At 39.6% G+C, this 15,389-nt stretch overlaps 1 protein-coding gene across 1 annotated transcript in view; it reads right to left on the bottom strand.

Moving 5' to 3' along the window:
* Window positions 1-15,389, bottom strand: part of glcci1a (glucocorticoid induced 1a) — a gene marked incomplete at its 5' end in the record, with an annotated part of 30,643 nt that overhangs the window by 8,739 nt on the left and 6,515 nt on the right. The window contains 4 exons of the mRNA XM_026155744.1: window positions 8,155-8,214; window positions 8,434-8,480; window positions 10,628-10,683; window positions 10,781-10,805. Of these exons, the coding sequence (XP_026011529.1) occupies window positions 8,155-8,214; window positions 8,434-8,480; window positions 10,628-10,683; window positions 10,781-10,805 (188 nt within the window). The remainder of the gene's footprint in view (window positions 1-8,154; window positions 8,215-8,433; window positions 8,481-10,627; window positions 10,684-10,780; window positions 10,806-15,389) is intronic.

Raw genomic sequence — 15,389 nt, 5'->3', positions numbered from 1 at the left:
AAAACCCAACACCACAGTCCCTCTATATCAGGGGTTCTTAACCTTTGTTACCTCGGGGCCTAACTTTTCCACCACAAAGTGGCTCGGGGCCCACTCAGATATTAACACTGTATTGAATAAACTGATGTTGCTCATCAATTTATTCAGTACAGGTGATTTATATTTAATAACTAAATCAAATGTACTTGATTTTAACAGCTAAAACCTTGTAAAATAAACATGATGATGCAATGCAAGAATCACAAAGACATTTATTTATTATGTGCAAGTGAACCTGCACATAAAACAAAATGCCAAACAGGTTAACAATACATGGAACAAATCAAACTTCAAGTAGAAATTGAAAGATTCAAGTCAGGCTTAATAACACAAAAATAATGAATAATTCAATTTTACTCCAGCAAAAGAGACCAGGACAAAATGGGAAAATAGAAATCGGATAAATAATGTCTTGATAAAATAAATACATTCAAAATAATTTTCTAATTAAACGAATAAATAAACAGTTTTAAAACTTAAAGTGCAAATGAAAACAGGGCTTGCAAAATCGCTAGCCCCGGGACGTCGGGCTAGCGATTTTTCCAGTCGGGCTACCAAAATCTATCTCTGCCCTGCCCGTCGGGCTATCGTAGGAAGGAAAAATATATGTCAATGCTTTTGCATTCTTTCGGAAATGTAGCTGGGTAATTATGTCATTGGCATCGGTGAGCCACTGTCAATATGTGACATATTGAAATCGCGTTTGAATTTGCGCTTGTTTTTTTGCTTTCACTTTGCAATCGTGTGAACTGTGTATAGAGAGCGACAGCACTGATTGGTGAGTGATGATAATTTGTGCACCAATTCCTCTGACATCGTCTTATTAATCGTTAGCTTACTATGCAAACATGACAAGTGAAATCTCCCGCAGCAAGCTTAAACATGTGAGAGGTTGATCGCGCAGAGAATCGCTGAGCTTATGTGAGTGAGTGTGTAAAAGCAGCAGGATATATATTTTAGTTCTGCTGAGCCAAATAAGACAGGTCAGGGTGAAGAAGTGACAGCCAAAAAGCTTACCACAAAACGGAGAAGTTATGACAAATCAGACTATAAGGCAAAAAGAAAGTGCAGCTTTATGGTTTCATGGACAAAATAATTTCTGTGGCTGCAATATGACGAGCTAAATAACCAGGGCTGCACATAAGTGGTCCGCAGGTGCGCATTCGCTGTCAAAATAAAAAACACGCACAAGAGAAGTTTTTCTGGAGGAGGACAGACATTTGTTTAGAACTCTTAAAGATGTCGAAGAAGCTCCTTTAAGCAATTACTTTGGTGTTCCTCCACCTCCAAAGAAATGTCAGAAGGAGTCCGAACCACAAAAGAAGCACGTATTCTCGGAAAAGTGGTTGCAGGAGGTGAGCTGGCTTCAAACAAATAATGAACGCACAGAGATGTGGTGCAGAATGTGCCGTGAAAATCCCACTCTAGTGGACAAAAACAGCTTTTTATATGGACGCAAACGCGCGTTGCAACTTCTTATCTGGTGCGTCTTTTATTTTGACAGCGAATGCGTACCTGCGGACCACTTATGTGCACCCGTGTAAATAACATAATGTTCTGCCGGGTGTGTTGTTGGTTTTCCCTTGATTTCTGAGTCGACAAGCGCCTTTGTTACTGGGACCAGTAATTTTAAGAAAGGCCCCCATTAGAACCCATGAGAAATGCAAGAAATGCATTATTGCTCAGTCTGCAGTATCTTTCCCGGAACAAACACCAATTGAAAATAACATACTAAAAATAAACCTGAAAGATCTGTTTAGAACAGCGTACTATGTTGCAAAGAGTGAACTACCACTGGCAAAATTTAGCAGTCTTTGCAAACTTCAAAAAGCAAATGTCCTAGATCTTGGTTCCACTTGCCTCTTACCCGTGACTTCAGTGCAAATTTCAAATTCAGGATCTGACACAGACTGATTCATGTCCTACACAGTTCTTACAAGTTCATAGAAATTTCTGTTCAATTAGAACCAAGTATTTGAGTTGATGATTGTAATTTTTATACAATGTTGTAATTTGTGTTTCAACAATTTTTTGATTAATGTTTTGTTTCCTTTATTATACATTAAAGTATAATATTGTAAAGGAAACAAAACAGGAAACAAAACGTCAATCAAAAAATTGCTCTCTTTTTTATTCGGGCTACTTAAATTTATTTTGGGCTACCAAAAACTGAAGAGTCCCTGCCCGAAGGGCTACCAGGGATTTTGAAATTTTGCGAGCCCTAGAAAATATAGCCTTATGCCTATGAGTGAATCTGAAAGTTGCTTCAGCAGTAAACCTTTTTTTCATTGGCAGAACCAGAAGTTACTCTTTATATTTGAGACAAATGAACAACAACAAACAGTCACAACAGCCCATTTTTATGTTCACCTCTTAATGAGACACTAGAGCCTGCCTCTGAGACCTAATCAGATCCAGTCTGGGTGGAATAGGGGAAAGGCTCACTCTCAGAGCAACACTGGAAGCTACTCTGAGTTCGTTTTGGGCTTTGGTCTTGGTTGTGGCCAAGCTGTGGGAAGCTGTACTGTAATTGAGGTCTATATGACAAACACCCAGAGACTGAGCAGTAGGTATAGCATTGACTTGACATTCTCCATTGTTGTGTTGCATATAGCAAAAGACACAAATGATACAAATAATGTCACTGGACTTTTGGCCACATTGCTAGAATAACCCCAAGCACACTGAGGTAATGGAAAACGGCTGAAACAGAGTGAAGTCGAGTCGAGTTGAGCCGAGCAGGGCTTTCGTACCCTTTCCAACAATACCTACTCAATTTGGCTCATTTTCTATTACAATCAAGTACCACCTAATGTGCGTGGGGTCATTATAGCAACGCAGCCAAATGTCCTGTTACATCATTTGTATGTGACACAGATGACAAAATAAAAGCAGGATGTCGAGGCAATGACATTGGTGTTGCTTGGTCTGTGGTTTTTTGTCAGCCTCAGGGACCACAGTGTTGTTTGTTGTGCAGCCATTTGTCTTGTTGTCTGGCGGTTTTGATTTTCGTGAAGGTGAGTGATGCCACTGACTAGCCAATCGGTGGCATGCAGTCTGACAAGGTCACATTTGCGGATATGTTTCACTTGTCTTTATGTACATTTTAACTTCTTTATTTTTTACATTCATTTAATGTATGGCCATTACAGGACACTTTGCTCTTAAAATCAAAGTCTGCTTGACAAGGTTATCAGAGATACCTGAGAGTGGATGACTGAGGTGAAGATGGCTGATGGTACTAGTCAGGGCAGGGTGCTGATGCTGTAATGTACTTGGAAGAGTCAGCCTTTACTGAGGGGTTCTTCTTTACTGTGCTGGAGCTTTGCACTCTGCTGGAATTACAAAGGAAAACACAAGAAGCTGTGAGAGCAGACACCATGAAATGGTGACATACAACAGTCACAAATTTGAACACGATGTGACCTTGCACAGTAGTTACAGACTGAAACCACACAGCCAGACAAATCTCTTTACATTCACCTCAGTCAGCCACTCATCACTTCCCTTTCTGTAGTGAGCAAAGCTCCAAAATGAAGTAATGGAATATGCCAGCACTAGTCCACCAAGTAGAGCAGGGCGATATGGCCAAAAATATTTATCACAATATATATTTGAAAATTTGCGATAACGATATAACTGAACTTGTACTTGTGAGCATGCATTTTCTTCAGCATTGGAGTCCTGCGTGGTGCGCGTGGCTCAGTGCTTTACTTGTTGTTTGCTTTGAAACAATTGTACCTGCTAATTCCAGGTCTTTCTGTCTCTCTCCACAACTGTTCCTTGGCTCTTGGACAACTCCTTTGACCATTTTTTTCACTCCTCTGTCTGAAACCTTGCAAGGAGCATCAAGTCGTGTTCAGTTTATCATAAAATGATGTTCTTTCCACTTCTGGATTATGATCCCAACAGCCCTTACTGGAACGGTCAGTATTTTAAAAATTCCTGTGCAGAAGATGTCATCAATATATTTTGAAACAATAAGGCTGTGAGAGTTGGGCAGGGCGATATGGCCAAAAATATATATCATGATATAGATTTGAAAATTTGCGATAACGATATAACTGACGATATAATTTCTGCGAGACAAAATACAACTCCACAACTTTACTAGTGCAAAAAAACATCCATTTATTTTCACTTAAACAAGCAGCTGTTTATTATGTACATTAAACCTATATAAACATTTAACAGCGCAAATGCAAATTCCTTGCTGAAAGTTTAACCAAAAGGCATTTCCAGTAGAAATGGGCTGACATATCCTGAGCATAACCATGTATAATATCCACTGAAGTTAAAAAAAGGTGCTTTGCAACATTAAACTGCAGTGTGCAGTACGTATTTTTCGGACCATAAGGTGCACGGGATTATAAGGCACATTAAGCGAAACAAAACAGTCAGATAAATCAAACTTTATTAAACTCATTCTTCTTGCTTCCTCCACTTCTGTACCATTGATTCATTAATGCTGTATTCTATCACAGCTGCTATTCCCATGTTGTTGCAGTATATTAATGACTAAACTTTTATTGTGGATGGATTTTCTCAGTTGTTCTCCTGACTGAAGTTTGGTCCGTTTACAGCATCCTGCCATGCGATTGCATTTGTCTCTAACCATGAAGAACCTTCACGTTAACTTTTATTGAGTGGAAACGTGTTAGGGTTCATCCTGCAGCTTCACGGTTTATGTTATGCTAACATAGCTGTGTCACTAGCGATCACGTAGCACATCATTATATACCAGCTAGCCCAACTTCAGTAACCTTACAAACGCCACTGCTGTTTAGTTCTCCGTCTTCATTTATGTTGGATGTGATAGCAGAGCTGTACGCTTGAATTTTTTCAGAAATCTCTCAGTCAGAACGTGCTATAGAGATTGAAAATGTGACGTCATTCTGGGGTAAAACCGCAAAGGATTCTGGGAATGCGTGGCAAGCGGTACTAGCACACGCAGGCTTTCACATGAAAACAGTCACTCAGCGATAAAAAGAAACATAAAAAAATGGCAAGAAGCTGTTGTATTATTAACTGCAATAGCCGGTCGCATGACAGCCACGGGAAGCCGACGGGTAAAGAGATCGGTTGTTATCGGATTACGTCGCGGAAGAAAAATTGTTTAAGCCGTGTTTCCGAAGTAACAAAGAGCCGACGGATGGCCTGGATTGCAGCCATTCGAAGACCAAATATAACGTTCCAGAACACTCCAGCTCACATGTTAGTCTGCTCCAAGCATTTCCACAAAGGTAAGTCTTCTAGTAGTTATTACGTAGTTTATCATAACATAATTGTTGATGTAGGTTACAAATAAGTCTTATATTGATTTGAATTGAATTCGTTGCGCTATGCTGCTTTGTTCACGGTGGCTTTGCGGGCTAATGTTTGTTGTGTTTTGTAGGAAAACCAGCCTACAAAATGCTGGAATGCGATCCAGACTAGGCCGCCCTCTATCAACCTGGGTCATACCGAGTTTAAAGCTGCTACCACAGCCAGATTTGATCGGTTAAGAGAGAGAGCGATATCAAAACAGCCACAAAAAGTCCCGCATGTATGTGCCCAAGTGTTGTACTGAAGCAAGCAAGTGATGAATAACTGTTTTCCAGTATGTTGCTTTGCTATTTTTTTTTTTGCATTGTTGATTTGTTTTTTACCGAAGCAGGTGATAAAGCATAATCAAATACAATTTTGCCTCTTTCTTGTAAGATTCTATAATAGAATGAAACAATAATGCCAGTTATAAGTAAAGACAATAAATTGAATGAATGACAAAACACTCATTTTACTTCTATTAGATCTGAAAATGTTGTGTAACACTACAACCTGAAATGACAAATAGATTGCGTTAGCCTGTACAGGAGATAAAGGAAAAAAAATTAACAACAGCGGTGAAATGGAACAGTCCAAATCACCAAAGTAAACTGGACCTGGGCTTGTTGCAGGGATCTAAAGTTACTAAACATTTTGTGAGTGTATGAACTCACACTTATGACCATATAATAATAAATATGTGCGTGATGAAAGTTGGGCAGCACGCTAACGTCCTTACTACACTCTGTATGCTCGTATGGGTCTGACCCTTTCACGCCTTTGATTTTTTTCCTCGTCCTTTTTTTTGCCTTTTCGTCAAGTCTGTCTTTGTACGGCCCTGCTGTGTTCTCCGTCGTTTTGTACATCACTGTTTTTGGGGCAAATAAAATGCAAGTAGGGATTAAAACCGCAGAATTAATGATTACCGGTGCTGGAAATACTAGCACTTGATGCAGTGTTTTGATTTTGTTGCCACGGGTACCCACAAAGCAATGCACGAAAGTCACATGGTCTGTCAATCTCTATATCATGCTTAGGTAACAAGCAAAACTAGCGAGCTAACTTCCGCTAACTTCTAACTCCGTTAAATGTAATAAATTCTGTTTTCATGGATGCCTGGATGTCAAACTTCATAGTTACACCTGGTAAAGCAGCAATGCTGATCGTTTTATTAAAGATGAAAGAATTTAGACAGTTTGTAACTCTCAGTGATGCTGCAGTGTTCATTTGACTTTGGGATCTGAAGAGATGGAGTTTAGGACCCAGATTACTTCCAGATTTACGAGCACCTTAGTCCAACAAATACGGTAATAACGACGGCCCCTTGCATGTTCTACAAAAAAAATGTGCTTTGGTGGGTATCTGACGGACAAACACCAAACCAGTTCCACATCACTGAAGCTGCGCCATTTTTACAAACCAATTCTGGTTCATCCATTTCACTCAACGATCCGCTTTCCCCCTTCTCATTCTCCGTTGCCGCCATGCTTTTTCGGACATGTGCGTATGAAAACAAATGCACTGCGCATGCGCGTTTTACCCATATTCTATCGCGATATTTCATTTTCTTATCGTTGCCTAACATTCAACCGGTATTACCGTGAATGGTATAATATGGCCCAGCCCTACCACCAAGTCATATAATTCAGTATCAGATGGATTAGTAGTCTAACGTGTGATAATTTTATCAGAAATCAGCTTCTATAGAAAGCTAAACTTCAACAGACTTACCCCACAGTAGGGCTGCTCAATTAATCGAATTTTAATCTCGATTACGATCTGGGCTTTCAACGATCATTAAAAATGACCGAGCCGATTATTAGCACCTCCCTCGTGCTTTACTCTCGCGCTGCTCCGTGTGGCAAATCGAGCGCACCTCTCTGCATTTCGAATACGCGTCACAACAATTAAGAGGACCCGAGGGAAGCTCGGAAAGCTAAGCAGAAGTTATTTGGAGAGGAGAGTGACTGCTGTTGGTTGAAAAGAGAGGTAAAAAAACTTCAGTGGTGTGGAAACATTATGGGTTCGCGGAGTCAGACGTGGATCAAGTAGACACAGTGTGTAAACTTTGCTACGGTGTCGTAGCTGCACCACAGAGCAACACTGCAAAGTTCACTAAACATAGATGTTTACATTTTTCATTTATTTTTTATATTGCAAACATTTGCACTGTTATCAGTATTTGCACACTATTTTATATTATTTTTTGACAATCTTTAAAGTCATTATTCAACACATTGTTATTGTTAAATAAATATCGTCAAATAATCGCGATCTCAATTTCAGTGAAAATAATCGTGATTATCATTTTTGCCATAATCGAGCAGCCCTACCCCACAGTCAGTCATACTAAAGTAATTAATCAGAGATTAAACAATTAAATGACAGAAAAGTTTCTGCTTTTCAATTACAATAGACTTTGTTTTGTTTTTTTCGAAATTTTTCTGAAATGTTGCACATTTATTCCTTACCATTTAAACTCAAAGAGTTGTGCTGACAGATTTCTTTTTGACAGAAAGGGCAGTTACACTGGTTCAACCAATTTAAGATTAAAGTGGGTTGTATGTAGCCAACAATGTAAAATGAGTTTGATATTCCTGGTTTAGAGACTATATGACAGTGAGTCTTCTCTCATGAATAGCTTTTTAAAAAGGGCAACAAGGGTTGTAGACATTTGTGATTTGCTCAATTTCTCAATTTCAGCTTCATATTAAAGCTTATAGCTGATAGTTCTGCCTATCAAAGTAAGGACCATTTCCTTTCAAGCGTTTAGTATCATACCTCTTTGAACTCGTCAGCACTGCCTCAGGATGCAGAGCAAATTGAATGGTCTTCTTTCTTTCGCGTTTCGTCACTCCAACATCCAGGTGTCTGAACACAGCAGCAGATTAATAGCTGTTAACTTAAAACTGTTTTCCCTACAACACCTCAATGAGTGTGTGTTATGAAATTGTTCTGACTAGCAATAACTCTCAACATCTTAGTCAAGACGTGGAATAAATAAGTAAACCTGCCTTTTCCTAAACCATAATGAATTTATCTCTTCTGGGGATAATAGATTCATAGAATATATGAAGTGTGTGGGCTCACCTGTGTGGATTTATCTTTCATATAAGATGAGTAGTGCACATGTGGATCTCAAGATCACCGTCCAGTTATAGTGTCCAGAGAGTAAGTCCACAGAATAAAACCTAATCTCAAAATAAAAAAGTAAAATTCATTAAAATCTCTGTAAATCATTAAAATGATATTACAGATGAATATTTGCTATCCATATTTGTTCCACTGTGCAACATGAGTTGCATTATAGTATGAAGACTTCTTGTATCTGTGCTTGCAGAGGAATTATCCATGATGCCAGAGGTAATTACATGGTCACAGCTGCTCCAAGACAAACAAATCAAATCAAACTAAAAAAAAAAATGTTAAAATACATTTCAATACAGGAAACAAATGGTAAATCGTCTGTATTTGTATAGCACTTTTCTAGTCCCTAAGGACCCCAAAGCGCTTTACACATCCAGTCATCCACACATTCACACACTGGTGATGGCAGCTACATTGTAGCCACCCTGGGGCGCACTGACAGAGGCGAGGCTGCCGGACGCTGGCGCCACCGGGCCCTCTGACCACCACCAGTAGGCAATGGGGGTGAAATGTCTTGCCCAAGGACACAACGACCGAGACTGTCCGAGCTGGGGCTCGAACCGGCAACCTTCCGATTACAAGGCGAACTCCCAATTCTTGAGCCACGATCGCCCTTTACAAATTTTAACAAATCACCGGGCCTTCATCAATGTGCTCCAACCCATTTAGGCTAAAGTTAGTCAGCCTTCAATTTTTTCTCTGAATTAAACACAGAAGTGTTAAAGAAACAACAAAGTTTCTTACTAAGAAACAAAGTATCAGTGTAATTTGATGAATGCAAGCCAAACAAGCCAGGTGCATCACAAGTAGGGCTGGGCGATATGGCCTAAAATCCATATCGGGATATAATTTAAACCATGTGCGGTAACGATATATATCGTGATATATTATTTTCTTCTGTATAACGTATTTTCCACACTTAAAATCCTTTAATTTTCACAAAAATCGTGAGTGTGCCTTATGTATGAATTCTGGTTGTGCTTACTGACCTCGAACCGATTTTGGCAGAAATCTGTTAAAAAATGTTTTAGTACAACTTTGGTAAGCTGCACTGCTTGATGGATTGTCAGAGCATTACGGCTGCCGTAGTGAGGAGCTTCGCGAAGTAAATTGAGTCCAAAACTCCGTCCGCTTCAGGTCCCAAAGTCAAACGAACACAGAGTTAAAAACGGTCTAAATTCTTTCATCTTTAATAAAATCATCAGCGTTGCTGCTTTACCAGGTGTAACAATTAAGTTTAACATCCAGGCATCCATGAAAACAGAATTTATTAAATTTAACTGAGTTAGAAGTTAACAGGAAGTTAGCTCGCTAGTTTCCACCTAAACATGACATACCATGTTCTGACTGAGAGATTTTTGAAACTAATTAAAACGTACAGCTCTGCTACCACTTCCAATATAAATGAAGACAGAAAACTAAACAGCAGTGGCGTTTGCAGGGTTACTGAGGTATATAATGTTGTGCTACGTGATTGCTAGCGACACAGCTATGTTAGCATAACATTAGCACAGTGAAGCTGGAGGATGAACGCCAATTTTTTTTCCACTCGATAAAAGTTAACGTGAGGGATTTTATTTTATTAAATTACAAGCCATTTTTTTTTCATTTTTTGGTTACACAACCACCCATCACTACTCATGACAGCCTATGCTGCTGCAAATGTATAAACATACTGGGAAATCTATTAAGGTACTTGACGTTTTTTTGTTGCAACTGTGTGGTACCTAAATGAGATGTGGGCTACTGCTGACACTGTCATCTCATGTGAGGGCCACTTTAGCGTTCAAGTAGTAAAAAAAAACACAAACACAAACAAACAAGAAAACACCCACAAATATTTCTGAAGATGTAATGTTTTGTTTGTTTTTTTTTAATTTCAAATATTGTATAACAAGACAAAACAGAAAACGTGAATGCAAATGTTTTTCTCACTCTTAACTGAAGCCTTTCATTAAACTACCAAATAAACACATTGGTCCTCTCTTTCTGACAAGTGGCAGCACTTCTGCTATAACTGTGTTCGTATTTAACAAAATAAAAATGCAGACATAAGTGTACACATTAGTTTTTGACTCTCTCACTGAAGTTTGAGACCCCTGGTCTAGAGCGACTCATTTTCAGTTATACTTTCTACCAGTAGCAGAGCACTTTATTTTCAGTTGCTTATGTGAGCGAAGACCCTGGAACTTACTGTTAAGTTGCAGGGGAAGTTGCAGAGTTTAATCATCCATCCATTCTCTTCCGTTTATCCTTATCAGGGTCATGGGGGGCTGGAGCCTATCCCAGCCACAGGTCGCCAGCCTGATGCAGGGCTAACACAGAGAGAAAGACAACCATTCATGCTCACATTCACACCCATGTTCAATTTATATTCACCAAATAACCTAACCTGTCTAACGCCATGTCTTTGGGAGGAAACCAGAGTACCTGAAGAGAAGCCACACAAACACAGAAGGAACGTACAGTCTCCACACGGCCAGGTGGCGGAGTTGAACTCAGGACCTTCTTGCTGTAAAGCAACAGTGCTAATCACTGTGCCACTGTGAGTTTCTTTTATTTCCATTGAACAAAAGTTGATTTTTATTTGTATGTTTTCATAGCTCTTAGAAATAAAAACAGAACTGGCAAAAAATAAAAAATAAAAAAAAAAATTGCAATTGGTACATCTCCCGCTATAGTGAATGCCAACTTTAAGTCATTAAATGTATGTTGAATGTTAAAGCATTATTTATGACATTACAAATATTTGTAATACATACAATAATATTTAATATCTCCCATGCAGCTTGTATTATTGTTAAATATGAAGGTAGGAATTTAATGAGAAATCCAACCCAATAATCTTCGTCTTTGGCTCCTCCTGCTGGAGCATTGAACCAATGTCATTAACCGGGAGAAAGTTAGCAAAAAACAAAAACCTTATAAAGTAAGAAAACTTAACTTCATATTTATTACCACAACAAATAGATATATTTGCTCAGTCATAAACTTCTACTACAGTGGAGCAAAAAAGTATTTAGTCAGCCACCGATTGTGCAAGTTCCCCCACTTAAAATGATGACGAGGTCAGTAATTTGCACCAGAGGTACACTTCAACTGTGAGAGACAGAATGTGAAAAAAAAATCCATGAATTCACATGGTAGGATTTGTAAAGAATTTATTCGTAAATTAGGGTGGAAAATAAGTATTTGGTCACCTCAAACAAGGAAAATCTCTGGCTCTCACAGACCTGTAACGTCTTCTGTAAGAAGCTTTTCTGTCCCCCACTCGTTACCTGTATGAATGGCACCTGTTTGAACTCATCATCTGTATAAAAGACACCTGTCCACAGCCTCAAACAGTCAGACTCCAAACTCCGCCATGGCCAAGACCAAAGAGCTTTCGAAGGACAACCAGGAAAAGTATTGTAGACCTGCACCAGACTGGGAAGAGTGAATCTACAATAGGCAAGCAGCTTGGTGTGAAAAAAATCAACTGTGGGAGCAATCATCAGAAAATGGAAGACATACAAGACCACTGATAATCTCCCTCGATCTGGGGCTCCACGCAAGATCTCATCCCGTGGGGTCAAAATGATCATGAGAACGGTGAGCAAAGATCCCAGAACCACACGGGGGGACCTGGTGAATGACCTGCAGAGAGCTGGGACCAAAGTAACAAAGGTCACCATCAGTAACACACTACGACGGCAGGGAATCAAATCCCGCAGTGCCAGACGTGTTCCGCTGCTGAAGCCAGTGCATGTCCAGGCCCGTCTGAAGTTTGCCAGAGAGCACATGGATGATACAGCAGAGGATTGGGAGAATGTCATGTGGTCAGATGAAACCAAAGTAGAACTTTTTGGTATAAACTCAACTCGTCGTGTTTGGAGGAAGAAGAATACTGAGTTGCATCCCAAGAACACCATACCTACTGTGAAGCATGGGGGTGGAAACATCATGCTATGGGGCTGTTTTTCTGCCAAGGGGACAGGACGACTGATCCGTGTTAAGGACAGAATAAATGGGGCCATGTATCGTGAGATTTTGAGCCAAAACCTCCTTCCATCAGTGAGAACTTTGAAGATGAAACGAGGCTGGGTCTTCCAACATGACAATGATCCAAAACACACCGCCCGGGCAACAAAGGAGTGGCTCCGTAAGAAGCATTTGAAAGTCCTGGAGTGGCCTAGCCAGTCTCCAGACCTCAACCCCATAGAAAATCTGTGGCGGGAGTTGAAAGTCCGTGTTGCTCGGCGACAGCCCCAAAACATCACTGTTCTCGAGAAGATCTGCATGGAGGAATGGGCCGAAATACCAGCTACTGTGTGTGCAAACCTGGTAAAGACCTATAGTAAACGTTTGACCTCTGCTATTGCCAATAAAGGTTATGTTACAAAGTATTGAGTTGTATTTTTGTTATTGACCAAATACTTATTTTTCACCCTGATTTACGAATAAATTCTTTACAAATCCTACCATGTGGATTCATGGATTTTTTTTTCACATTCTGTCTCTCACAGTTGAAGTGTACCTCTGGTGCAAATTACTGACCTCTGTCATCATTTTAGGTGGGGGAACTTGCACAATCGGTGGCTGACTAAATACTTTTTTGCCCCACTGTATGTGTCACTGCAACGACTTGAGCAGCTCATGTTTCCTGGTTTAGCTGTTGGGCTGGCTGTTTGTTGTTTGGGGTCAGGAAAACTGTCACTTTAATGTTGCAGATTCTTCTGTAGACTTTTAAGGTTTTTATTCATCATCCTTTGAGTACCAAGTCTCTTTGTTATCACATCTAACTATTGAAGTTTCTCAGGTGACATCATGCACACATTGCTCAAGAATTGTCTGCCATAGTAGATATGAAAAATGTGTAATGCTCAATTCGTTAGGTAAAATTAGCTGCACAGACGCTATCACACCAAAAACCTCATGATTGCCTTAGTAAGATTGCAGTTGCCTGTAGCCTACGTGGAAGACACCGACTTGTCTACAAAAACTTGTGAAGTAGGGCTGGGCCATTTCATACCGTTCACGGTAATACCGGTATAATGTTGGGCAACGATAAGAAAATGAAATTCCGCGATAGAATATGGGTAAAACGCTCATGCGCAGTGCCTTTGTTTTCATACGCACATGGTGGAAAAAGCATGGCGGAGACGGAGAATGAGAAGGGCGAAAGCGGATCGTCAAATGAAACGGATGAAGTGGAACTGGTTTGTAAAAATGCTGCAACTTCAGTGGTGTGGAACTGGTTTAGCTTTCGTCCGTCAGATACACAACAAAGCACTATTTTTGGTAGAGCATGCTAGCGGGCCGTCGTTATTACCGTGGTTTTTGGAAATTACGGCATACTTAAAATCAACCCTTTGATTTTTCTGAAAATTGACAGAGCCCCTTATAATCCCGTGTGCCTTATGTATGAACTCTGGTTGTGTTACTGACCTCGAAATGATTTTATGTGCACGGCGCTCGCAAATCTGTCAAATGTTGTAGTACGACTTTGCTAAGCTACGAACCCGCGCCGCGGCAACATAATGTTACCGTATTGTGTGTGTATAACCTCTTTTTAAGTTTTGTGGATATTATACATGGTTATGCTGAGGATATGTCGGCCAGTTTCCTCTGGAAAAGCTTTTTGGTTAAACTGTCAGCAAAGAATTTGCATTTGCACTGTTACATTTTTATATAACTTTAATGCACATAAAAATAAAAAAAAAACAGCTGCTTGTTTAAGTGAAAATACATTGATGTTTGTTTGCTTGTTTGTTTTTTTTGCACTAATAAAGTTGTGGAGTTGTAAAGTATTTTGTCTAGTGTCAATAATATCATCAGTTATATCGTAATTGCAAATTTTCAAATGTATATCGTGATAAATATTTTTGGTCATATCGCCCTGCTCTATTGCGAAGTACCAACAGTAGTAAAACCTTAACAAGTGCAATAGAACCTGAAAGAGAATGTTTGATGAAAAATATCAGTGACTCGCACAATATGCTAGAGACCAATTACAAGGAGAGTTTTACGAACCGATCAGCCAAAACTGCAAAAATCTCTTTCTCTAGGAATCTAGATCAGTGGTCCCCAACCCCCGGGGCATGGACAAGTACCGGGCCGGGAGAGTTCAGGCTCGGATGTCAAATTTATGGTTTTCAGGGTTTTTATCGTTAACTCTGTTTCCCTGGGTCTTTTCCCGTGTTGTAGTTGTGCGTCTTATTTTGAAAGCAATATTTACACGTTACCATAGCAACCAGAGAGCATTAAGGGGCAGAGATGAGGATGTTACTTTTAATGTTGTTGGCGCATTTCAGGAGGACGCTGCTAATAAAGTTACACAATTACACAGTGAATTTGCGTTTATTATTATATTTACAAAATACCACAGTTTTTGTCTTGGTCATATCATTTTATTTTGTTGTATTTATCCGCCACACCTTAAAGGCTGGTCTGTGAAAATATTGTCTGAAATTAAACTGGGCCGTGGTGCAAAAAAGGTTGGACCGCTGATCAAGATCATGTGTTCATGTCAGTCAAGTCTTCACTCAACTATAAGAAAATGGTGAAAATAAATTAATGGCTATGCAATACGCAATAACTTTTTTGTACTCTAAAATGGCTTATGACGTTTGAACTAAAGCAGACTGTTCAGTTCAGTTGTCATAAAATGTGGATTGATCAAAACCACAGCCGTTGTTTTACATTTTGTAAGCGTTGTGGTCAGGTATCACCATAAAGCAGATAATGAAAATGTGGCGTAATATTCTGTTCTTTTTAACTGAAATTTGGAACTGGGCGATATGGGACATGAATTATCCTGATCACTTTTTCATATCAGTATATAGTAATATGTATCACTACAGGTCAGTACAGGTAAGCCATCTGGGTCTTTCTTTTCTAGGTATTGGCTAATGAGTGAA

The sequence above is a fragment of the Astatotilapia calliptera genome, chromosome 22 (assembly GCF_900246225.1).
Source record: "Astatotilapia calliptera chromosome 22, fAstCal1.2, whole genome shotgun sequence".
NCBI lineage: Eukaryota > Metazoa > Chordata > Actinopteri > Cichliformes > Cichlidae > Astatotilapia > Astatotilapia calliptera.
Note: the sequence above shows the minus strand (reverse complement) of the source record. Positions and strands in the feature narration are given on the sequence as shown.